Source organism: Bidens hawaiensis, unplaced genomic scaffold (assembly GCF_021521415.1).
Source record: "Bidens hawaiensis isolate Kalapana, Puna unplaced genomic scaffold, B.hawaiensis_p1.1 tig00031836_1, whole genome shotgun sequence".
Taxonomy (NCBI): Eukaryota; Viridiplantae; Streptophyta; class Magnoliopsida; order Asterales; family Asteraceae; genus Bidens; species Bidens hawaiensis.
In genome coordinates, this window is record NW_027495391.1 from 180,789 (window position 1) to 207,723 (window position 26,935).

A 26,935-nucleotide genomic window follows, 5' to 3' on the forward strand; every position below is an offset into this window, starting at 1 on the left:
TGATGGTTAGTAAATAAATTTCGTAAGTTTTGATTATTTAAGTTTCACATATATATATGCTAATTTACATGAACACGTTGTATTTAACTTGGAAATGAATAAATTAACTTTTTGTAGAATATTACTACTCTAAAACTCGAATTTGACAAATTATTGTTATATTTTAAGCAATTATGTTTTAACGATTCAACTAACAGACTATAATGTGTTTTCAGATAATATGGTTGGATTCCGATGGAACTTAATTTAGAAGCTTGTGTTACTTAGCATTCAAAGGTTATTGATATGATATCGCCCTGCAAGTTAACTTGGATGCTCACGAACAGTTTGTTTTTTTATTTGTTAAACTTTGAAAGCATTTGTGCAATTTGGATTGACTTGAGTTGGACATGTTTTGTTTTATGTTGAACTTATAATGCACATACCTTTTGAGCCTTTCGGTTTTTTTAGTAGTCATTGTTACATGAATCGGTGATATAACATCAGCTGGTTTCCATTTGTGTTTAATTTAAAATTGAGTGCTAAATTTGTTGAAAATTTGGGTTTTATTTCACTCATTTTGCCCAAAAGTTTATTTATTTTGCATCAAAGTAGACAATGGAACACGAGACGGGTTAGATCAGTTTCTAAAAGGTTCTAGCAAACCCAAAAACAGTTGCACTATGAGTTTATGCAAGATTACAAGGTACTTAAATTCACCATTAGCAAAGGCCCTTTATGGAATTTATGGTGAGGTCATCTTGGTATACTCGTGTGTTCATGGTTATATACGTGACCTAATGACATTAACATTATTATGCTATTGGTGCAGGAATTACTCGTGTGTTCTTTGGTTCAGATTTTGTAACTGTAACAAAGTCAGAAGATGCTTCTTGGGATTTTCTAAACTGAAAATTCTCAAAATAGCCCTTTTAGGAGAGAGAAGCTAAAAAATAGCCCTAAATTTCAACATATTCCTAAAATAGCCCATATAATTTGGATTTAGTAGACGAGATCTGGAAAAATCCTCCGGCCAATAAAATTTAGACAAATGTCAAAATCCGACGAGATTTTTAAAAATATTGAGTGTCCAGTCCATATTTCTTATTAAAAGTTCTTGAAATTAAACAGTCTTGTCAGACGGTCTTTTAATGTTTCCTAACGGGTCCTCACAACTTCCAAAAACATGGGAAAATGTGCCTTCAAATTCAGTCTTTCAAGACGCATTTAGGGTGAATTTGTACCAAGAAGACGAGTTTGTAGTTTATTTCTTATGTGTTTAAATTTAGTCTAGACCTTCAAAATTTATTTATATTCCGTCTACACCGACAATATAGTATGAGATTCCGTCTTTTCTGACATGATCATCCAAATAATATACATGAGTTATCTTCATCATCTTCCACTTCATACCACCCTAAACCATCCTCTCATACCACTCTAAACTTTATCTTCCATGGATTTTGATAATGTTGTTGTTTGTTATGGTGGTAATTGGCAAACCGGTAACAGAAGATATGATTATGTTCCAATAAACTGTAAACTCATTTCCGAACGTCGAGATTATGTTGCCGTCATAATAGGATACAACGAACCCGGGACCATATCCATAACCTCCACTTGGTCACCCCTTTTAAACTTCATGATTTGAAGAGTTAGAATTTGATGAAAATATGTGAATGAATGAGGATTGATGAAGATAGATATAATGTAAATATGGACAGACAAGTAAGAATATTCTAAATGCTCGTCTCCTTCATACAAATTTTAAAGATTCGTGTCTTAAAAGACAAATTTTTGATGCACATTTTTCCATGTTTCAAAATATATAGGATCGAGATAAGAAACTTAAAAATCCCGTCTGGCAAGACAACTTTTTAATATAAAGATTTTGTGAAGAATATGGACGGGTACCACAATATTTTCAAAAATATGATCCCCTTCGTTCAAATTTTTCAAGTAAGTGTCTTGAAAGACAAAGTTGAATGGCACATTTTTCCATGAGTTTAAAATATATAGGGTCGAGATAAGATAAGAAACGTAAAAATCCCGTCTGGCAAGACAACTTTTTAATATAAAGATTTTGTGAAGAATATGGACGGGTACCACAATATTTTCAAAAATATGATCCCCTTAGTTCAAAATTTTCAAGTAAGTGTCTTGAAAGACAAAGTTGAATGGCACATTTTCTATGAGTTTAAAATATATAGGGTCGAGATAAGAAACTTAAAAGTCCCGTCTGGCAAGACAGCTTTTTAATATAAAGATTTTGTGAAGAATATGGACGGGTATCACAATATTTTCAAAAATATGATCCATTCGTTCAAATTTTTCAAGTGTCTTGAAAGACAAAGTTGAATGACACATTTTTCCATGAGTTTAAAATATATAGGGTCGAGATAAGAAACTTAAAAATCCCGTCTGGCAAGACAACTTTTTAATATAAAGATTTTGTGAAGAATATGGACAAGTACCATAATATTTTCAAAAATATGATCCCCTTCGTTCAAAATTTTTAAGTAAGTGTCTTGAAAGACAAAGTTGAATGGCACATTTTTCCATGAGTTTAAATATATAGGGTCGAGATAAGAAACTTATATAACCCGTCTGGCAGGAACGCTTTGAAATATAAATTTTAGTTCAAAAATATGGAGGGATCCCTCAATATTTATAAATTTACGATCTTATTGGTACAAAATTAACCCTAAATGTGTCTTGAAAGACTGAATTTGAAGGCACATTTTCCCATGTTTTTGGAAGTTGTGGGGACCCGTTAGGAAACATTAAAAGACCGTCTGGCAAGACTGTTTAATTTAAAGAACTTTTAACAGAAAATATGGACTGGTCCACCAATATTTTTACAATTCTCGTCGGATTTTGACAGTTGTCTAAATATTATTGGCCGGAGGATTTTTTTTCAGATCTCATCTACTCAGACCAAATTAGATGGGCTATTTTGGGATATGTTGATATTTAAGGCTATTTTTTAATTTCTCTCTCCTAAAAAGGCTATTTTGAGAATTTTCCCTTTTCTAAAACCTAAAATATTTGCATCAATTATGGACTTTTACTCATATGGGCAGCCACTCTTTCTAGATGCAACCACTTTAGCTTCTATGGATACAGCCATCCATGAACTAACTGTTTTTTTTGTTGCAGTTATTAAGTGTATATTTGATCTTTAAAGTTACCGATCATTTGTCACATAATGTTGCAGGATGACTCAGAAACTGTTGCGATGATTAAAGAGTTATTGGAAACTCGGATACGACCTGTTGTGCAGGATGATGGTGGTGACATCGAGTGCATAGGATTTGATCCGTATGCTTCTTTGATACTCTGGTTATTGTATATTTAACTTAAATATATATAATATTGTCTATTTAACACTTTTAATTTTGACAGATTATCTGGAGTTGTGAAGCTAAAAATGCAAGGAACATGTAGCGGTTGCCCAAGCTCATCTGCCACTTTGAAATCAAGAACTGAAATTATGCTTATGCATTATGTGCCAGAGGTAGTTGTTATTAATATTTGCTGCAATTCATGTAGAGTTTGAGCAATTTAAAATTCGATCAAACTGAATAGTTTTCACCAGTGGTTGATTCACTGCGATGTTAAAATTTGCAAATTAAGGATGATAACCTGGATGGATATTCTGGAATTGAAGATGCCGTAGAGGAGTTTATGATCCCAGGTAAAATTAAGGATATCAGAAATTTCATTGTTTTTCTGCTTAACCATGTCTTCTCCTATTATATTAAACCCATCAATTTACTTAGTTGGCTTCTTGATTTACTGATTTGGTCATTTGCTTATTGCTTAATAATTTGTAATACCGATTTGTCGATACATAATACTACTGATTTGGTGAGATAATATTGTGGTGATCACCTGTTGTTGACTTGATGTTTATTTCTTTCAGTTTCATGCTAATGTAACATCCCGAAATTTCAAAGTGATATTAATTATATTACTTACTAATAGAGGGAAAGTTTACTCGGGTTGTCAGGAAATAAATAATAGAGTAGGAGTTGGTATGAGTCGGGCTAGTGTTGGATTAATGGAGACGGGTTAAATGAGAATGGGCCTTAGGTCCATGGGATTTCAGGGATATAAATATCCCCTAAACCCAAAAATATCTTCATTTCCTTACTTTCTACACACACACTCCAAAAACACACACACCATCTACACCGCCGCCGGGCCGAGGAGAGGAACGGGCAGATCCGAGAGAGAGAGAGAGCGATTAGTGTGTTAACAAGTTAAACGAGATCCAAACAAGCTCAAAAAGGTATGATTCTTGATCTTTGAAGTTTAAAGATCCAAGCTTTTTAGTGTATAAGCGACCGAAAATGGTCGGGAAGCGTAGTGGGTGATATTGAACCATAGCAAGGGTGTTAAAATCGCTCAAAATGCTGGACAGAAACCGAACAGCGGCTGATCTGGACAACTTCGCCTGCAACTGGGCAACTTCGCTTTCAAAGCGATGAACTTCACCTGCAAGCTAAGTTCGCCTGATGAACTTCGCCTGCAAGCTAAGTTCGCCTGATGACAACTTCGCTGTAAAGTTAAGTTCGCCTAACTGGTAACTTCGCCTGAGGCCAAGTTCGCCTGATGACAACTTCGCCTGAAGCCAAGTTCGCCTGATGGCAACTTCGCTGTAAAGCTAAGTTCGCCTAGCTGGTAACTTCGCCTAAAGCTAAGTTCGCCTAAGGTTAACTTCGCCTAGAGCTAAGTTCGCCCGAGGGTTAACTTCGCCTAAAGTCAAGTTCGTTTAGAAACTAAATTAAAAATCTAATGAAAAATTTGTTAAGACAGCTCGACCCCAGCCAGGGGCTCTGCCCCTTGGACCCTGCTAGGGGCTGCCGCCCCTAGACCCCGCTGCCAGGGGCGCTGCCCCCGGACCCCGTTCGTTGTGGGTAGTAGTTAAGACTGGAAAGATGATATGAGTAGTGATAGTTGTTTGATACGTGTACTTGTTATACAGTCAGCCGTGCACAGCTGAAGAAAGGGATTACGATTAACGGTGAACGTAACCGTGTTCAGGTGAGTTTCTAGCCCCATTCCTTGTTATGTTTTCGGGGCTGTGTGCATACTCGATGTGTTGTTAATACATTTATCCTAAGTGATAAGTGTATGTCATATGTGATATGTGTGATAGATATGAATGATTGTTTGTCGGTACGCGAACGATCTTCGGATATTGCGCGTACTGTCAGGTTAAAAATAAAGGTACCAATATTATATATCGAAGATGTATGAATATTTCAAATGAATACTTGTCGGGGCGTGAACGATCTTCGGATATTGCACGTAACGACAAGGGGTATGGTTGTTAAATGAATGAGGTAAGGAATGCCTAGAGTGTTCTTATGTTATAATGTAAGTATGTGTATATAGGTACACGAATGACATGTGAGTTCTACGTTCGACATAGTAAGTTAGGATGGCAAATCCCTCTAGCTTCTGTCGGACATAGACTCGGCTGGTGATGGCGTAGTTAAGGACTGCGAGCCTTATACGTGAAGTAGATGATATATGTAAACGTAGATAAGGACTGCGAACCTTATACGTAATGTAGATAGGCGTCAGCATAGGAAAGGACTGTGAACCTTATACGTGCTGTATTTGTAGCATAGGGGAGGACTGCGAACCTCGTACGTGCTATGAATTAGGTTGCAATATAGGGAAGGACTGCGAACCTTGTACGTGTTGTGGATGTATTTCAGCATAAGAAAGGACTGTGAACCTTATACGTGCTGATTTTGTAGCATAGGGGAGGACTGCGAGCCTCATACGTGCTATGAATTAGGTTGCAACATAGGGAAGGACTGCGAACCTTGTACGTGTTGTGGATGTACTATGGTATAGGGAAGGACCGCGATCCTTGTACGTACCATAAATGGTGAACATAGGTAAGGACTGCGAACCTTGTACGTGTTCACGACCTTGAGTACAGGTATAGACGGTGAACTATGAACGTACTCTCGGTAGACTGAGGTTAGTGATTGTAGATATGTATGTATGTATGGTAGCAAGTATGTATGTAGAACAGAAGGGTAACTAGTGAAGTATGGATATGTATCTACAGATATGTATGTATGTGTATGTATTGTATGGCGTTCGATTAACTAGAACTCACTCAGCATAGCTGACTTTTAGTATGCACGCAGGTGAGCTGATTATAGAGTTAGCATGAGGATGACACATGGCATGGATTGAACGGCTGGCATCTGAAGAAAGAAGTAAAGATGTTTTAAATATAAAGTTTTGTGTTATGGTATCAAAGAAAAGATTTAATGTTTTGTAACAAATGATTGATGTTTTATATTCCGCGAAAAGTTTTAATAAACTCTGATTTGAAGAACTGTGTTTATGAGTAAATCCGACGCTAAAGTAGGGTCACCGGGTTCGAGGCCTTACAGCTAATATCCAGGCTTCAAAGGCCACCAGCATTACTTTATACCCTGGTACATTTAAGCATTACCTTACCTGTATAATACACACACACACATGTTTTGATGTTGTGTGTTGTCATTTTTTACAGAGTTGTAAGAATGAGAGTTGGGTTAATATTGCAAAGTACTTGTTGGAAGATGTTTGGGAATTATTGAGTTCGAAGAATGTGAAACATGTGAAAGATGTTATGTACATTGTTTTTAGCTTTATGACATCAAAGTTTCTTGAGTTTATTAAGTGGGTCTCAGAAGATAGGAGAGCAGAGGACGGTGATGAAAGTTTAAGCCCGGAAGAGCAGGAACGGCTTTCAATCAAGGTATCTTATAATATTATAGTGTTTTGGTCAGCTTGTTTTTGACCCGTTTTCAATCAAAATTCATAGTACAACTTTTATCGGTTTCCTGTAGGGGAAGATACTGAAACAGGTTCGGGATACTGAACTATGCAAACACGTTGCAGATTTTCTGTTACCTGACAAACCAGGTTGCCGGGGCCCACCTTGTTCGGGCAAGAAGCCCGTTTGGATGATACTACAGCAAGCAAGTGTTGTCAGGGAGCATGATATTTAAAACAAAGTGAATCCTCTAATGGTTTTTGTTGTCGGGAAACATGTGTTCGTTGCATAAAAGCCGATAAAGACACGCAACCTGTTACAGTAGTGTCTAGGATAGTGACCGATGAAGACGTGCCACCTATTACAGCACTTTTACTAGCTTTACCGCCGCAGACCTGGTCTCCTATCAAAGATAATATATTGTTTCAGGAAATTGACACCCTTGTTTCTATGGTTAACCTTCCTACTTTGCTTCAAGAAGAGGTACAGTTATTAATGCTGCCATTGTTTCAATTTGGGTTGAAAAACATGAATTTGTTAATGTTGTAATTGCTATTAATCGCAGGTTGTGCATTTGCGTGGCCAGCTTTATGTTCTCAAGCGATGCAAAGATAATGACGTAGAGGAAGATCTTTTTGCACCCCCTAGCATCCTGATATTATACAAAGGTTCAAGGTCCGTATTTTGTTTTAATTAATATATAAAGGTTCAAGGCTCAGGCTATGATTTTAGGCGCTTCAGGTTAGGGCCAACATACCACAAGGAAACTTACAAACTCTAGTTTTTTTATTTGGTTTTATTATATATTTTGGCATGATATTTTTATATTTTAATATACATTTCATGTATTTTCTTTACACCGGAGTTTTTGAAATTATGGGGAAGGTTAACGTACAAATGAAATTAACGTGCTAAACGTGAGAATCAAGTAGAGTAATTATGTATACAAGTAGAGTAATTATCATAGAGTAATTACGTAATTACTCTATGATAATTACTCTACTTGTATACATAATTACTCTACTTGATTCTCACATTTAGCACGTTAATTTTATTTGTATTTGATCCAAACCCTTGAAATTATTATATTGTGATGATATGGAAGTTTTATGTGTACATACATACATACATACATCTGGACTCAGGTGTACACCAGTTGTGGGCATTCCAACAACAGGTGGAGGTAGTGTTGTCAATGGCGACTAGAGGGCAGCAACGATGCACGTGGTGGTGCTTGTGGAACGCTGTGGCTATGGTAGCACGGATAGAGGTGGTGCAGAGTGGTGTTTGTGTTAGAAGATTTACAATAAAGGTTAGTAATTTGTTATTGATTTAATATAATTAAACTTATATTTACATATCTAAATTTTGTTTCAAATACTCCAATAAAAACTTTTGATTTTCCCTTGATTTGACTTTTTTTGTTTTAGGAGGCCGAGAGTTATTCGAGTTTTATAACGCAAGCCCCAAGTATTTTGCGATATTTATTTTGGTGCAATGGGATCAAAATTAACCCGGTATTGGGATTAATATTTTGTTCGATTAACATGTTAAACAAGTTTTTTATTGTAAGGCCAATTTTTGCCCGTTAACGGGTCAATTTTTTATTTCATTAACGCGTAAAACAAGGTTTTTACTAACGCGTCATATTTAACCCGGTAACAAGTCAACTTTGTGTCATTAACGGGTAAAAGAATTGTTTTTATTATCGGGTAAAATTAAACCGGTAACGGGTCAACCTTTTTTTTTATAAATAGATAAAAAAAATTGATACGGAACATATTCAATCCGGTAATGGGTCAACTTTTTTTATACATTAACGATTAAAAAAGAGGCGTTTATTTTCGGGTGTCAGTTAGCCCACAATTAGGATCAACTTTTAATTCACTAACGGATCAAAAGGTGCTTTTATGTGCTTTTATAATATGGTGAAATTGTAAACGGGGTTAAGTTTTTTTTTATGCTTCATTGGCTCAATTTTGCTAACTTAATTGGTCAAAAGAAAGTTTTTACTAACGTGTCTAATATAACCCGTTAGCAGTCAAATGCCCCTTCAGCAACAACAAATGCTTAACTATGGGATATCAATATGTGCGATGAATGATTCATTGTTTTTGTGTGAAAATGTTATTCTTGTTGTGGATTTTTTTTAAGGGAATATAACCAAGTATGCCATTTTGGTGAGCTTAACTATAAAGAAGGTGTAACTTTTATAAATTTGCAGGTATTGATGACATATATGACAATGAATTGTAGTAAAAAATGCACTTGAGCTGTAGAGGACATGCTTACTGTTACTGGAATGGAGATACATGTACACACACATCACTTATGGTGTATATTACTTAACCCAATTTAAAGTATTCAAAATTCATGTTTATTCCTTAATTTTGTCTGCAAAGTCTATACACTCACTGAAATGCACATAAGTTTGCTCATATAGAGTTTACATAACTTTTGGGCAATTTACTAGATGATGTACTTCCCAGTTTTCTAACCTCATTATTAATCCTGTTATTATAATTGAGTTACATCCATATTAAGGTTTGCTATGAAGCTACATATGTCAACAATGATATGCTAAGAAACAAGAAAGATGAAATGTTGGTGTTTGCGTAAAATGTTAATTTTTTCAAATCTCTTGTAAGTTACCTTTTTTTTCCAATCTTGTAAAACTTTGTTGGGTATTCATGTTTTTTTTATTCATGAAAGTAAATTCATCAAGATGAAATATTGAAAAATGTAAGTACATATGAACTAACTTTTGAAGATGTTGAAATGGATTGAAGTCTTACACATTGAATGTTAAATAATGGATGTTTATATCTAGACAGTTACATCATAAATGATTTTTGTTTTGTGTTTCTTCTAATTAAGTTGGTCTTTTTTTTTAATTTACTCAAAGTTAAATGAGTTATGATTTTATCTTAAACATTCTTTTTGGTTTAAAATGCAAAGAAAGATAGTTTTGTCATTATGAGAAAGTGGGGAAGGATGGGATAACAAGATGAAAACAAAACGTATAGTCGGAACGATTTGTACTAGATCTATGGAGAACAGAAAAGAACTGGATCGAAAGTGTACCTTTTAATGGGCTAAGTATACCCATATTTACATATATTAAATATAACTTTCTTCAATGTAACACGGATTAGAAGTTTTATACTTATTGTTGATGAAGTAGAAGCAACAGTAGCAAGTAAGAAGAAAAAGAAGAGTTTGCCATATTAATTAAGTATTAGAGAGATCATGGAGAGATTTTGATGAAGAAATCAGGAACTTTCATTCAATGTACGTACGTTAACAATTTTAATACATGAACAAATATACACAAATAGTTGAGAAGATACAGGAGAATAACTAGGAGTCTACAATAGATATTACCTAATTTGAAATAATTTAAATGTAAATGTGATTAAGGGGGGAGATCATTTTTATGCCGTTGATGCTTTGCTAAATACTTAAAACATGTAAAGTTTGGATCTTTATTTATAAAATAGGTTGCGTATATGAAGAGAGTTTTTGGGTGGAAAATTTATTTACCATGATTTATGAAGTTGGGTATTTCTCTTTTATTCTATTAAAGCATTCTCAACCATCCCCTAAAGTTCAAAATATGAGAAGATAATTTTTCTAGATTGGAGCTCAGATTAAAAATTCTTCTTCCTGACTATCATCAACAAAGAGAGGTTTTGAAAATCAATCTTGCAAATATACCATAATGTTCTACCACTTGTTAGCAGAGTTAGAAGACCATTTGAAAAATACAAATATTGAGGAGTTAAATATACCCGAGACAAATATCAGTCTTGAATAAGATTGTAATATTGCAAAAAAGATCTTTGCGATTGATCTTTAGTCGTTGATACTTCCTATCAAATGGTAGAATTTGATTAACATAATTTGAGATTGAAAATTAGTCACCGATCATTTCCTACATTAAGAGACATTTAAGACTGAATATCAGTTCCGAATTAATCATGTTTTGAAAGTAATAAGGACTGATATTCAGTCCATATACATTCCCTCATAATAGAGACTAAAGATTAATCTTTAAGAAAATTTCCCCATTTTTCCATTATAGAGAAATATATTTGAGACTGAAAGTTAGTCTTTAATAATGTGTCTAAATATTAGCGAGTGATTATTAGTCACAAAAATATGTTGTGTAAAAAACAGTCCCCAATGCATTAGCAACTAAAAAAATAGTCCCAAATACCATGTATTTGAGACTAAAACACAAGTCCTTAATAGTTTAGTCCAAGTCTCTAATATGTTCCTTCTAGGTTAGAGACTCATTATAATAAACATACTTACCATACATTTAAGTAATTTTTCATTACAAATTTAGGACTGAGATTCAGTCATCAATAAATTTTCACAACAACCTTATATTTCATAAACACATTTGGGGCTGAAATTTAGTCTTAGATAAGATGTCAAATTATTAGCGACTGACTATCACTCACTAACATTAGGCACATAAAACTCAGTCCCTAATATTATTAGTGACTGAAGTCTTAGATACTATGTATTCGAGACTGATATATTAGTCCCTGATAATTTAGTCTCTAATAATCACTTTTCTTGTATAGATGGAGATTCATGAATTGATGATCGAGTGTGTTCTTGCGAAAATTATATATTACGTTAATTTATTATCAGTTTTATTACTACTTTTATTTAACCAAGGTTTATCATAAATAATTTGTTTTAAATACATAAAAATACTTAACCAAATATTTATAAAGATCTTTATAGTTTACATAAAGAGATTTATTATAAATGTTTATTTTAACCCAAAAATATGTTTTATGTATTTATGTATATTTTTATTATTAGTAAAGATTTCTTTTTAGGTTAATATTGTAAATAAATAATTAATACATAATAAATAACAATATTTATATAAACTTTAATATTTTATAAATACTTGAATTTATATATTTTAACATGTTAATTAAAAAGGTTATATTAAATATATTTTATATTAAAAATCTCTTTAAATCACTTTTTTTATACTTAATACATATTCGTACATATATACACACACACAAAACACATAAATATATGCATATATATAGTTTTTAACAAGGATTCGAAAACGCAATATGTCGGTTTTATAAAAATATCGGTTAGTTATTGATTTATAATATTTATAATATAGGGGTGTTTGGCCTAGTTTTTATTTTCTAGCTTATGCTTATATTTTTAAGTAGCTTATAGCTTATTTTGGATTATTTGATAAGCTCTTTTTAAGTGTTTGGATTAGCTTATATTCTACAAGTTGATTATACGTCTTAACAAGTTGTTAAATCCACCATTTTTTTGATTTGTTACCGTAATAAGTTGCTTCAATATTATTAATCCATCATCATTTGAGGGCAAATGAGTAACTTACCCCCTTGAACAAATAAGCTTCTTCAAACAAGCTAAAAAACCATCTTCAAGTAAGCTTCTTCAAATTAGCTTATATAAGCTTATAAGCATAAGCTAAAAAAGCTCAACCAAAAACCAAATTAAGCTTATTTTGTAAAAAAAAAAACTAAAAAAGCTATAAGCTTTGCTAAAAAAACTAGGCCAAACACCTCCGTAGTTTAAATAACCAATTATGTTAATATAAAAAATTAAATGTTTTAATAAAAAAACAGCTTAAAAGGTGGGCAGCGTTGGCTCAAACCCGCGCCCCAAGCCACTTCCAAACTTAACACGCACCACCCTAGCCAACTGGGCAAGGCCCTGTTACCGGTGCCCTACATTTGGTGTTGGATTTACTTATAAACACAGTTCTAAATATCAGATTTAATTAACACTTTACGCAGAATATAAAACTTCAACAAAAAATGTAACATCCTACTTTCGGTTATTATAATAAAAATAAATTTCGTTATTTCATAGTGGGTCGTTATCGGTTTAGATAAATAGAATACGAGTTGGGCCGGTAAATGAATATGGGTTATGGACTTGGGTTAGGAAAGAAAGAAGGAAAGACCATGGGCTTAAGCCCATGATCCATAAATATATAAACCCTTAATATCCATTTAATCCTCATTCACACATATTCCATACACCACCCAAAACACACACTTAAGATTTCTCTCTAGTTCTTCCTTATCTCTAGCCGAAATCAAGAAGGAAACCGAGCACCGACCCGAGGTAACGATAGTTTAATATTGTATGAGCTTAACCCGTTAGATAAAGTTGCGAAACAACGAGCCGACACCGTTAAACCGTATAAATCACGAGATCCGGGTGGAATCGGGTATAAACCGAACCTATGATGAGCTTAGGGATCACCCTAGCTCAGATCTGGATCGAACGGGGCGAAAAACGGTGAAAAACGAGTTAAAAATCGTTTTTCCGATGAGTTAGCGTTTTTCCGGCGGCTTTCCGGCAATGACGGCGCCGGAAAAGTAATACGAGGTTATGGGTATGTCAGGGAATGTTCTGACATTCCCTGACCTAACCCTAGTTCGCTAACGGGAATTTAGCGAATTAAGGGTGATTCGTTAAGTAGATTCGCTGAGGAAAGATAACGAACTAGCCTTAGTTCGTGTCCTGATTCATTAAGGAAAAGATAACGTACTAGCCTTAGTTCGTGTCCTGATTCGTTAAGGAAAAGATAACGAACTAGCCTTAGTTCGTGTCCTGATTCGTTAAGGAAAATTTAACGAATTAACCCCCCCATTACGTTATAGCCATTCGTTAAAGGAGATAACGAATTAGAAAGTCCAATTCGTTACTTGAACTGATTCGCTATGTGGACTGGTTCGTACAAGGACGGATTCGTCAGAGGTCCAGTTCGTTAGAGGGTTCAGTTCGTTACAAATGACCAGTTCGCTAAGATAAGTCAATTCGTTAAAGACTGAATAACGAACTAGAAAGTTTAATAAAATGACAGAACTGGACTTAGAAAAAGAATGAATTATTTACAATTCATCCCTTGAACTTTTGAGTTAGCAAATTAATTAATGATTCGAAATTATAATGGAAAATGTGTTACGACAGTTAATGGAAATAAAATTTTTCCAAGGTGACATGGTAGCTCGACCCTAGCCTGGGGCTCTGCCCCTTGGACCCTACTAGGGGCTGCCGCCCCTAGACCCCGCTGCCAGGGGCGCTGCCCCCGGACCCCCTTTCGTTGTGGGTTATATAATGATAGAAATACAACATGAGTAGTAGTAGTTAATTAATACATGTAAATATTATACAGTTAGTCGTGCACAGCTCAAGAAGGGAATAACGATTAACGGAGAGCGTAACAGGATTCAGGTGAGTTTCTAACCCCATTTATGTGTTATGTTTTCGGGGCTGTGTGCATACTCAATATGTCTGTTAATACGCTTATCCTAAGAAATAAGTGTGCCTTATGTGAATAATGTGAAATGTATGAATGATTGCTTGATGGTACGTGAACGATTTTCGGATATTGCACGTACTGTCAGGTTGTAACGCTATATATGAGGTAAGTATGATATGTATGCTTATGTGTATGAACGTGGTAAAGTTAATAAAAGAAGGAAAGGATGGTTGTATGGTTACGAAAAGGGTACTGAGCCCTAATAATACTCGAGGTATGATGTATGGTTGTATGGTAACGAAGAGGGAATCGAACCCTTCTAATATTCGAGAACTAGGGGACCGAACCCTACTAATATTCGAGAAAAGAGGGTACCGAGCCCTAATAATACTCGAGGAAAGAGGCTACCGAGCCCTAATAATACTCGAGGAAGGAGGGTACCGAGCCCTAATAATACTCGAGGAAGGAGGGTACCGAGCCCTAATAATACTCGAGGAATGTAGGGCGTAATGCTCTTTATAACGTAAGATATGAAAGCAAGTTAATACAAAAGAAAGTATGAAAGTAAGAAAGTATGAAAGTATGAACGTATGAAAGTATGAATGAAAGAATATAAGATTATGTGTATTGTATAATGTATGATTAACTAGAACTCACTCAGCATAGCTGACTTTTAGTATGCACGCAGGTGAGTAGGATGAGGCGGCTCGCTTGAGGAGACACGTGGCACTGAATAAGAGGCTGGCATCAGAAGATTCAAGACGTTTAAGTTTAATGTTTCGTTCATCTTGAAAGACAAGATGTTGTTTTAAGACAAGATGTGTTTTGCTATGAAATGTTTTACTAAAGTTTTTATATTCCGCGAATGTTTTAATTAACTCTGATATTTAGAACTGCGTTATGAGTAAATCCAACACGAAAGTAGGGCTACCGGTAACGGGGCCTTACAAAAAAACATTACATAACTTTCAAATCTTGTCTTATCAAACATTTATAGTCATTTAAAACAAAACATAGTCTTTAAAACATCATAACATTTCCTTGAGATGCCAGTATTTTCAATTCCATGCCATGTGTCCTCATCAAGCGAGCTGCCTCATTCTACTCATCTGCGTGCATACTAAAAGTCAGCTACGCTGAGTGAGTTCTGATTAATCACACATTACACAATACATACACTAACATTCGATTATGCATCTGAAGACACATAATAATTACTTTACTGCTTTACTTTCATTACATAATTTCGTACATACGTTCATACTTTATTACTTTCTAATATATAAATTACTGTCCTTTTCTATCTCGAATATTATTAGGGTCTGATCCCTTTCTTTTCTATATCAGATATTATAAGGGTCTGATCCCTTTCTTGTCTATCTCAGATATTCTTAGGGTCTTATCCCTTTTTACTTCTCCATCTCAGATATTATTAGGGTCTGATCCCTTTCTTCTCTATCTCAGATATTCTTAGGGTCTGATCCCTTTTTCTTCATCTTCGTACATTCTGTCTTTACATACCCATAACATACATATTTTCTTTAATCATTCATACATATTCATATGTTGTACATATATCTATTATACACATTCAACTATCATATACATACCTCCCTTGTTAGCATGTGCAATATCCGAAGATCGATCACGTACCGGCAAGCTTTCAATATACATACCTCCCTTGTTAGCACGTTCAATATCCGAAGATCGTTCACGTACCGAAAAGCTTTCATTCACATCTAAGATATACATACATAACATATAATCATACAAGGCATACACTTATCAGTTAAGGTAAGTGTATTAACTATCACATTGAGTATGCACACAGCCCTGAAAACATAACAAGGAAATGGGGCTAGAAACTCACCTGAATGCGGTTACGTTCACCGTTAATGGTCATCCCTTTCTTTAGTTAACTTAATTCGTTATCTTTCAAGAGCTGGTTCGCTGGCTGATTCGTTATTTTGACGTGACCCGATTCGTTATCTTATTATAACGAATTAGTACTTGATTCGTTACCTGATCTTAACGAACTGGAGAGCTGATTTGTTATCTTGCTATGACGAATTGATTAACTAATTCGTTACCTTTTTATAACGAATGGCTCAATCTTATCCAGACTTTGACTCCGGGGTCAAAGTCAAAATCATCAAGAACAGCAAATAGTCAACATATCTTAGATCTGCAATTAAACCCTCGTTTCTTAACTAAATAACACGATTTAAGTATCAACGGATTCGGAATTTCAGCGCCTACAAACCCTAACCCTTTGTTCGTCTGAATATTCGTGTTTAAGGGTGCGTTTTAGGCATATAGGTTATGGGTTCTTTTAGGTTATCGATTAACCTATCAAACGTTAATGGATTCTAGTAATATTTGTTTTCACAACAATCTGGGTTTTCAACTTCGGATCTAGGCTCGGGTTAAAGGATGGTCTTGTGTGTGTTTTTTATGGTGTAGGCTATGGTGTAGAGAATGGATAAAAAATGGAAAGGTTTAGGGTTTAAGGGGTATTTATACTTCCTTAAGCCTATGGACCTAAGACCCATTTCATCTCCTATTCCATCTTCTAAAGTCCAAGCCCACCTTCCATTAGTTTATTTATTTAAACCGACACACGACACTTTATCGAATAAACAAAATTTCATTTATTTATTATAATCAAAAGTAGGATGTTACAGGGCTAGGGGATTAGATTACTATAATCTCTGAAACGAGAACTTTATAAACAGACCTGCACCAACCCATACCAGACCATATGAACCCTAGATTCCATATTGATTAATCTGATCGGTGTTCGTTCAATCAACCTTAGGGATTTTGTTAAACTATTAGAGACAATCATAAAGCATATATTAATTACCCAAATTGATGCCGTAATGATGAAGAACAACGAGTTAGACATGCCGGCATTGTTCGGGTTATTACGAGAAATTTCAGACCTATGAATTGAAATTGGTTGAAGGGCTAATGATCGCCAAGGCCAGAATAGGGTGTATATTTATTTAATTGAATTTTTGTCCACTGCGGATGGTATAACGTGATGATGATGTCCTGTTTTTGTTAAAATATCAATACATATAACACTAATCACAAATTTTTAATTAAAAACGTCGGTAATAACTCGTTTTGGTAAAAGGACGATTTGCTAGGATCTTTACCAAATATACTACAAGAATTGTGGTTCAAGAAGTAAAACGGGTTCTGGATTCGTCAAACGGGTTAATGGGTACATATTATGGGTTAATAATATAATACTAGGGTATAGCCCGTGTTACACACGGGTGGAAAAACATGTCAGCAAACATAATAAATTTAAACAACGAATTCAAGAAACACAAAACTTCTTCAAACTTTCGGACCAAAACGTTAACCATTTACATTGTCTAGATATTAAAAGTTAAAAGTTACAATAAGTTAATGTACGTCGAACAACCAAAAAACATCAACAAAAGACATAGTCATGTTCTTTCATATTAAACCACCATCAACTTCTTCTAACATTCTACCAAATGAAACTCATTTTTACTTCACCACCTGAAAATATAATAAAACTATACCATCCAAATTAAATATACCATAATAACATATTTAATAATTTGTAACATTTGAACATTAATAAAGTTGTTTTTATTAAATCGTTGTTTTTATTAAAAACAAAATAACATACAACAACAAATAAAGTAAAATGACGACATAAAACATCTTTCTAACTTAAACCATTAAACCAAAATGATATATCAATAAAAACCTTTTTGGCCGTCATTTTATACCTAACAAATTTGATACTCTTTTAAAATAATCCCGTTTTTAAATATTTTCAAAATACTTACAAAATATAAAAAAATTGGAATTAGTCAACTTCAAAATATTATGATTTTTTTTATTTTGACCAATCTTCAACAAACTTTTAAATCAGTGACATTAATATTTTGTTAAACTTGTAAAACTTAAAAACTTTTTACAATAAACAAATTTTCAAATAACTTTGGAAAAATTAAAAAGTTTATGTTGACTTTGAAAATAATTAAGGTGAAAAAATATGATACAAAATCAATTAAAACACTTTAAATATTAAGATATTTAGTATACAAATAATTTATTTTTCTTAACCGATGTATATATACCATACATACATGTATTTTTAATAAAAAAAATATATTAAAAATGATTAAATTAACTGTTATATTTAAATGAGAATATTATTAAAGACATTACTAATGAATGTATATGAATATCCCGTGCAAACAGAAAATGTAATAGACACGTATTTAAGATATTGACATTTTATGTTGAATATATATTAGGAAAATGAATTAAATTAGAATGTATTAAATGATTATTTAAGTTATAAATCTGTTTTCCAAAATTTCTGAAACTATTAAAACTAATATTCGATCAACAATATTAAAGGAAGTTATGAACTTTAAAAATTTTAGAAAACACCGACCTACATTATAGTCAATTCCAAAAATAAATAAATAAATTATAGTCAACTTATTTATTTGAAATTCGAATTAATAATTTGAATACACGTAAAAAGTAATAATTATAAATAATGACTTTCAACTTTATTATATGATTTGATTAAATTAATATATATTAAATTGTTATTTAAGCTATAAATCTGTTTACCAAAATTGTTAAAAGAAATTTGTTATAGTCAAAAATCCTAAACACAAAAAATATTACAAAAATCATGGCATAATATAATCTTGAAATTTTTTCTTGTAGATCCATAATTAATATTATTTTATTACCGTCAATGATATCTACATTCAATTTTGTTACAAACCCATTATCATTAATTACGACATTTATGTCTAATTATAAATTGGTCAAACAGATAAGATAGGAAGTTTGTGGAGATTGGAAACTAATAAAGAATATAATATTGACAATGGAAACCAAATTTTTCCATAAACAACTGTAATATATCTTTATTTTGAATTCAAATTCAAATAATATATTGATTTTTTATAGTTCATTAATTGTTACAGTTTCCATAACCAAATGAAATTTTAATTATTAATTATGACATTTATGCCTCATTATACAATAGTCAAACAAAAAAGATGGAAAGTGTGTGGAAATTAGGAACTAATCAAAACTATAATCTTACAATATATATATGTAAATGTAATTTAAAATAAAAAACTTATTTTTAGAAATGGTCGGAAAACTTATTAAGTTGGAAAGTTAATTAAGTACATAAAGGTATCTCCGATATACATCAATATATTATTTTATGTATAAATAATGAATATACATGAATATTCAAAAAAGAAATGACCATGGTATCTCAGATTTAGATTTAGAAGGTAAACTGATATATTCCGTAAATCAATCGGGTATTTAACCTAAAAAATAAAGTTGTGTTATAAGATTGATATTATGGAAGATTAGAATTATAACTTATAACCGGATAATTTAAATGTGTCTTATTGGAAAAACGAAATAATAATACTGCCCATGGATGAAGCTGATTTTTATTTAGAATCTAGAAGAACAACATGTAAAACAAAAAAACAGGAAAAATATAAAACTTCAAATAAATATAAAACAACCATTGTTATAGGTATCACACATAACCGAAAAAACTTACCGGAAAAACGTAAATACATCCACATATCAGCTTCATCGCCGTTTTTGATTTACAACCTAAACTTATTTTAATAAAATCAGTTAACAATGAAAATAAAGATACAAAGGTTAGAGAAAACAATAACCGGAAGAAAATATAATATTGCCGGAAATACATATATCAACAATCGGAAATTTATTATAAAATATAAACTTACCGGAAAACGATTATTACAAATCTAGATCTAGATTAGCCGGAATATTCCGAGAGGGTGAAAGGAGATTAGGCTAATAGAGAAAGGGAGAAAAATATCAATAAATCAATCAATCATACCTAGTGAAGTCCCACCAACAGCAAAGCTATAAGTAGGGTCTGGGATGGGAAGAGTGTGATGTAGGCACATCATACCTCTATCCAAAGGGATAAAGAGGTGGCTTCCAGAGAGACCCTCAGCTTTAGAGTACATATGCATGGGGCAATATAAGGAAATCAAAGTTCAACAGTAAATAATAATAATAATAATAATAATAATAATAATAATACAAATAATAATAATACTAATACTAATACTATATATATGGGAAGAGAATGTGAAGAGTTAAGGTTTAATATAGGGTGATTGTATCAAGAGGTGACATGGCTGCATAGGTGGACAAATTTTAAATGGAAACTTTGTGACTAGGCTGCATAGGTGGAGAGCCTAGTTGAGTGACATGTGGAGCATATGTAATGATTTAATAGTATTGTTAGATAATATATCAAAATTTGCAGATTAGTCCTTAAACTATGAAGATGGAGACGGATTTGAGCTAAAGAATGTCTTAGGGTTAAAAAGTGTATATCTTACAAAGTAGTTTTAATAATTCAATAAATATTTAAACAATAATATTAAAATAATAATAACAACTTGATAAACGTGATATTTTATTGGTAAAAATTTTCGGAACGTAAAATGAGTCGGGTAATGGTTAATAAAATAATAATTTAAAATCCGAGTTGTTACAGTCTCCCCTACTTTAGGGAATTTCGTCTCGAAATTAAAGGATTCTATAGCAAAGCCATTACATTTTGAAGAAAGGAAAATTTTAAAATATAGTTTAATATTTATCATAACACAGAACTTTAAATAGTTAAAACAACGCTCCAAATTAAAATCCTATAAGGGCACTTATATATAGGATGTACCAACGACGTATCCATCATGTCCTTATCATCTTTACATTTGTACCGTTATCCCAACTACTTTATTCTATATTACGACACACAATTGTATACATTATGATTTCCATGCGAGGACTTCAATAATTATGTTCCGGACCATAATTACTTTTATCGTTGGATGGTCCACATGTGTCTTCTAATCTTGTGGGTTTACAAACATTTGAAAATACATGATTTTGAGGAACAAAAGTTTCAAGGACTTTTAATTATAAAACAGTGTATAAAACATTTCGAAAGTTGAAATGGATTTTAATAAAACAAAGAAATTCCTAAAACACATTTTTTTAACGTAAAAGTATACGTCATTAAAGTTGTAAAGGAATAACTAATTAATAGTTAATAAAATGGGTGTGATAAATGAGGATAAGAAAACAAGGTATAAGTAGACTTTAATAACAATTTACTTAAATAAAACTAGTATGAGAGCCCGCGCGTTGCGGCGGGTGTCCCAACTGATGTTCGATTCATAAGAAGCGGTGATTACTACCACGTATTATATTTCAACTTTAGGTAGCGACTAAATAAAAAACTTAACCATTTTGTTTGAATACCAACTGGTGTTAGATTGATATTGTTATGTATTACACATCAACCCATTCATGGTTCCAAACATAATATTCCGCCCATCCAAAAAACAGATGTAGTGGATTGTATGGCGCGTATGAGTATATGTCTAGTATGTTAATTCCGTATGTTATTGGGAACCTACATCAACTATATATGATTTAGTCGGTATGAAATTAACGGTTTCATTATACAAATACACACGAATTACGTATATGAAAAGAAACCTAAGATCTCTGAATGGAGAAAAATGTAACTTTACACATAAATTGATCAAGTAAAATTAAATAGTGGGTAAATATACGTGTAATTTTAGTTGTGAAAATCAATGCATGAATTTGGTTACAAATTTACATTTATGAATTGGTCGATTCAGATTATTTTTAATCTAACGGGCCAAATGGGTAAAAATAGAAAAGAATATATGAGCTTAAAAAGGAAAAGAAAATGACCAAATTTGTTGAATATATAAGTTTATATTATAAAGTGAGGATAACAAAAGAGGGTAAATAATCCCCGCACTTCCATGTACAGATAAACCGAAAAATAATAAAAACACCAAACAATCAAAAACACATAAGAATTGTAAAACAAACCTTTTTTTTTCTCTCAATATTGAACCTATGAAGATTTGGAATTTCCAATTACTTAGGGTGGTGTGTAGTTAAGATTAAAGTGTAAATAAAATTTAGTCACAATCAATATAAAACTGATGCCGCCCCTCAATAGCTGATCAGATTTTGAAAGAATTAAAGTGTTAAACTCGATTATTCTTTAAAGCACGTTGGCTTCTACATATCTAATATCAACGTCAGGCCCAAAACTCAAAGGAATTAATGTAAACTGTCGCTATTTTACCGGTTTTTGCTCACTACTCATCATATAGCGGGAAACTACAACTTCTCTATGTAGGGGCGCTATAGCGACATTATTTGTGTTACCAAAATTAATCCACCTAAATTTTTACCCATAAGAACAATTTTTACTCGTAACTTTTGCTCCTGCAGTTTAACTTTTTGACCCGACATTGATTTTACCCATAATTTGTGTGGCTGCAGTTTGACCTTCCTCGGTCAAACATCAAACTACATGAATTCCATAAATGCCCACCCGAGATTATCCTGGCTTGGGTATTCAAGACATTTTCCAAGAGTACATGTCATTTTCTTATATAAAAATCATAAACCAACAAATTATGGATTTAGATTGTTCTTACATGTATAAAGTATGGTCTAGAATTATTACCTTTAATCACCCATTTTCCACCTCTATTACAATAGCATTTCAATTCACCAACATCTAAGAGCAGCATCTTGCAGATGGGCCATATGGAGAAAGCGAATAATTACAAGAAAGCCTAAGTTATTAATAAAACCCACATCTACTTTTTATATTATTATTATGTACAATTAATTTTAATATAGCAAGTTAGCATCTTGTAACAAATATAGTCATTTCATAATCAATTCATCATCAATTATGTTTTGGTTAAGTTTAGGACCAGATTTTTTTTAGTTTTCGTGTTTAATCTTTTTTTGGCTAAAGGTTAAACAAGCGAGCACGAACATGCCCCGTTCATGTTCATTCGGTTCGTTTACAAATTAGAAGAAGAAAATGATAAAATATATTACTTGTAAAACTCATTGGTGTCTTCTTGTTCAATTCCCTCAAGCATATGATAACGCTTACGCACTTCCGAAACCAAGTTGCGAAATATGACTATTTTTGCACGAGCCAAGTCAAGCTCGTAAATTAAATGAGTGAAACAGGAGCCTAGTCAAGCTCGAGATCCACTCGTCTCGTTTACATGGGTAATGATACCAAGGCTATTAGGGTTGATTAGAGTATGGAAATACTTGCATATAAACTGCAAACATGCATAAACTATGGTGTAATATAATTGTACCTTGGTAGATGATGTCGGCTCTTCGAATGAACCTCTAGATCCCTGTTTCCTAATGAACTTGCAACCATAAAAATAAAAAAAAGAAAATACAGAAATATGTTCAGTTTAGACGCAATAAATAGACCAATATAAATTATTATTCTCTATCTCAATTAGGTACACGATTGCTTAGTACTAATGTATTTTCAATAGTGGTTTCCTGTGGGTCACTTAAATTTATTTTCAGATTTTAGCCAACATAAAAAACTTTTCAATAAAGGAGCCACTCTTTTAAACAAAAAGGATATGATTTAGAATCGATATCTGTAACTTATCCAAAATAAGTTAACAAAAAGTAGTACATGAAGTTTATGGTTGTTCTTGGAGATCTCAAGAACCGACCTAAAATAGACTACGAGCAGCAAGATCATTATAAATTTGCAACTTTCTTAATAATGCATATGAACTCACCATCTCAAATTGATAGTTATCATCATCTGCAGTCACAATCTCCTCATCTTCATCACAAATCTGTCAGATCTATGAGTTAGCAAAAAATAGCACACAAAGAATTATAGTGGAATAACTAAAAAAATGTAATCTAAAAATAAATGAACAGTGTCATTATAACATATCTTACCCAAGAAGTTTTCCGGTCACAAGAGTGTATGAAAACTACGTGCAGCGTTTGATGATCTTCAATATAACCTGTTCACGATACTAATTAAACCAATATAACTGTAGAAATGATGATAATTAGATGAATGTCATGTATGCTTCTATAGTTATATCTCATAATCTTTTTTCATTACAATTGGCACGAGACGAGCACAAACAATAACAAAAAAAAAAAAAAAAACGGATTAGAAGACCGTGACCTTAAGAGTACCTGAGTGAGCGTTTGTCTGATCTTCTGAAGGCTCGAGCTTGGTTCGTTTTAACTTAAGAGAGCTTGACTCAAGATAAGATCTTTAGAGCTCTATCATTAAAGCTCGAGCTCAGCTCGTGATTAGTTTTTCAAGCTCGAGCATAGCTTGTCTCGGCTCATTCGATATTCATTATTTATTATTATTTAAATATGAAAATATGTATTTTTATAATTATTTACATCTTAATGTACTTACATGTAGTGAAACAAACTTGGTGTAGTTTGATTGGTTAGTGGATGTTTAGAATGTACTTAAATTACTAAAAGTACTTCAAAATGCCATTGTTTTAGTGGCAAACCTCGTTGTTTCTTCCCAGAATATCTACAATTGCTGTTAGATTCTGATTGTGGTAAGACCCCGGTCCCGGTGTCCTACATTGAGGTTGAATTTATTCATAAATATAGTTCTAAAAATCAGAGTTAATTAAAACTTTTCGCGTAATATAAAACTTTCAATAAACATTTCATATCATGCCATAAACTTGTCTTAAATACACATAATTTGTCTTTCATAATAAAACATCATTCATAAATACATCATAAGTCTTCGGATACCAGTTTCTTATTCTTCTGTCATGTGTCCTCCTCAAAATATCTGTCTCATCCTATTCACGTGCGTACATACAAAAAGTCATCTACGCTGAGTGAGTTCTTGTTAATCAGGCAACATACAATACATACACTTACCTTCATATATGCATCCAAAGATACATATTAAATACTTTACATACTACTTTTCTTTCATGCATTCATACATTCATGCATACGTTCATACTTTTATACTTCCATACAAATTAGGGTCTGATCCCTTCCTTTTCTATCTCAGATATTATTAGGGTCTGATTCATTTTTCCTTTTCTTTTTCTATTTCAGATATTTTTAGGGTCTAATCCATTTCTTCTCCATCTCAGATATTATTAGGGTCTGATCCATTTCTTCTCTATCTCAGATATTATTAGGGCCTGATCTCTTTCTTCTTCTACAACCGTACATACGCTTCTTTACATCCTTCATTAATTACTTTCATACATACCGCTAATCTCATACATATATCATTCATTCATATATCACACACCTCATACATATATATCATTCATACATATTGATATGTCATACACTTACCACTTAAGGTAAGTGTATTAACTATTCACATCAAGATTGCACACAGCCCCGAAAACATAACAAGGAAATGGGGCTAGAAACTCACATGTCTCCTGTTTCTTTCCGAGTTAATAGTGATTCCTTTCTTTAATTGGGCTCAGCTAACTATATATAAATTACGTGTATCAGTTACCGGTCCTAATCACATTATTTAAGTTTCATCTGAAACTTCTAAGTATGGGTCAATCAAATGTAAATTCCCATTCGAACGACCCTTGTATTCGAATGAACCGTTGTATTCGAATGGTCCACTTTATTCGAATACCCTTGTATTCAAATGAACCATTGTATTCGAATGGGCCATTGTATTCGAATACCCTTTCGAATAAAACTTTTCTTTTCTTCCTTTCTTCTTTTCTTTCTTTCCTTTCTATTCGAACATGGAATGCTTGTATTCGAATGCCAGCCCCATTCGAATACACCCACTGTGATCTTGTATTCGAATGGTAGCCCCATTCTAATACACTCACTGTAGGTTGTTGATGTGGTCTAATATATACATATTATTATATATATTCCCTACTATTTTTAAGTGCTTTTGAGCCATTTTTTTGTTGATATTATTTTAATTGGTTCATTGTGAGTTTTTAAGGTTCTAAGAGACAACGGACTAAAACGGTATATCAAATATAAACTTGAGAACGAGTAAATATTTAAACGTATATTGTATTACATTTTTATATTGTTAATATAGTTGAGCACCTTTAAAGTATATGGTCATTTAATGAGGGAGTTATTGACTCATGATTTATATATACTTATCGATTTATATTGTTTGATACAGAAGTTGCAAAAGTCTTGATGGACCTCATGGGCTTTGGAGTTAATTTGGATCACACACAAATATTAAAGTATGGGCTAGTAGGTTACGGGAGAGAGAGTCACACATTATTATTATTATTATTATTATTATTATTGTGAAAATAAACCCTACGTGGGTTTTTGGAGGAATCAAGTGAGGAGATAGCAAGTCACGCCGCCGCTATTAGTTTTCCGGCAGCGTGCAGCTAATCAAGTCACGCCGCCGCTACTAGTTTTTCGGCAAAGCTCCGACGATTATAAAGTCAAAAAGAAATGGTAGGAGGAAGGTCAAGAGAGAGAGGCAGGTTGAGAGTCGGGGGAAGAACAAGAGGAATGTCAAGAGAGAAAGGAGGATCGAGACACGGGTCAGATCGAGAGGACGAAGTGATTGGCAAGACAAGAAAAAGGAAGATGACGAAGCTGGAGGAGAAAATCTTGGTGGCCAGAAGGTTTCTAGCAAAAAGGATATGAGGAATCATCAAGATGTGGAAGAAAGGGGTACACTCAAGAAAGGAGTTACATCCTTTTATGTCTCAAATCTACCTTTTGGGTGCTCAGTTGTAGAGCTCAGAAAGGCGGTGGGTTTCTTTGGTAGAGATTTAGCCGATGTGTTTGTGGCTGGGAGAAAGGACATGTTTGGGAAATTTTTTGGTTTCATGAGGCTAAATTAGGTTGTTGATCCACATAAGGTGGTTCGGGAGCTGAATCAGGTG

General features: G+C 33.0%; 1 protein-coding gene and 1 pseudogene across 1 annotated transcript; both read left to right on the top strand.

The window, feature by feature from the left end:
• The first annotated feature begins 615 nt into the window (after positions 1 to 615).
• Positions 616 to 3,538, top strand: LOC143582664 (nifU-like protein 4, mitochondrial). The gene is made up of 5 exons (XM_077065184.1): positions 616 to 729; positions 812 to 878; positions 3,008 to 3,122; positions 3,197 to 3,300; positions 3,385 to 3,538. The coding sequence occupies exons 1-5, from the start codon at positions 663 to 665 to the stop codon at positions 3,536 to 3,538; spliced, it is 507 nt and encodes a 168-aa protein (XP_076921299.1). The 5' UTR covers positions 616 to 662.
• A 90-nt stretch (positions 3,539 to 3,628) lies between these two features.
• On the top strand, positions 3,629 to 26,893 carry LOC143582666 (glutathione gamma-glutamylcysteinyltransferase 1-like; annotated as a pseudogene).
• Positions 26,894 to 26,935: the final 42 nt, after the last annotated feature.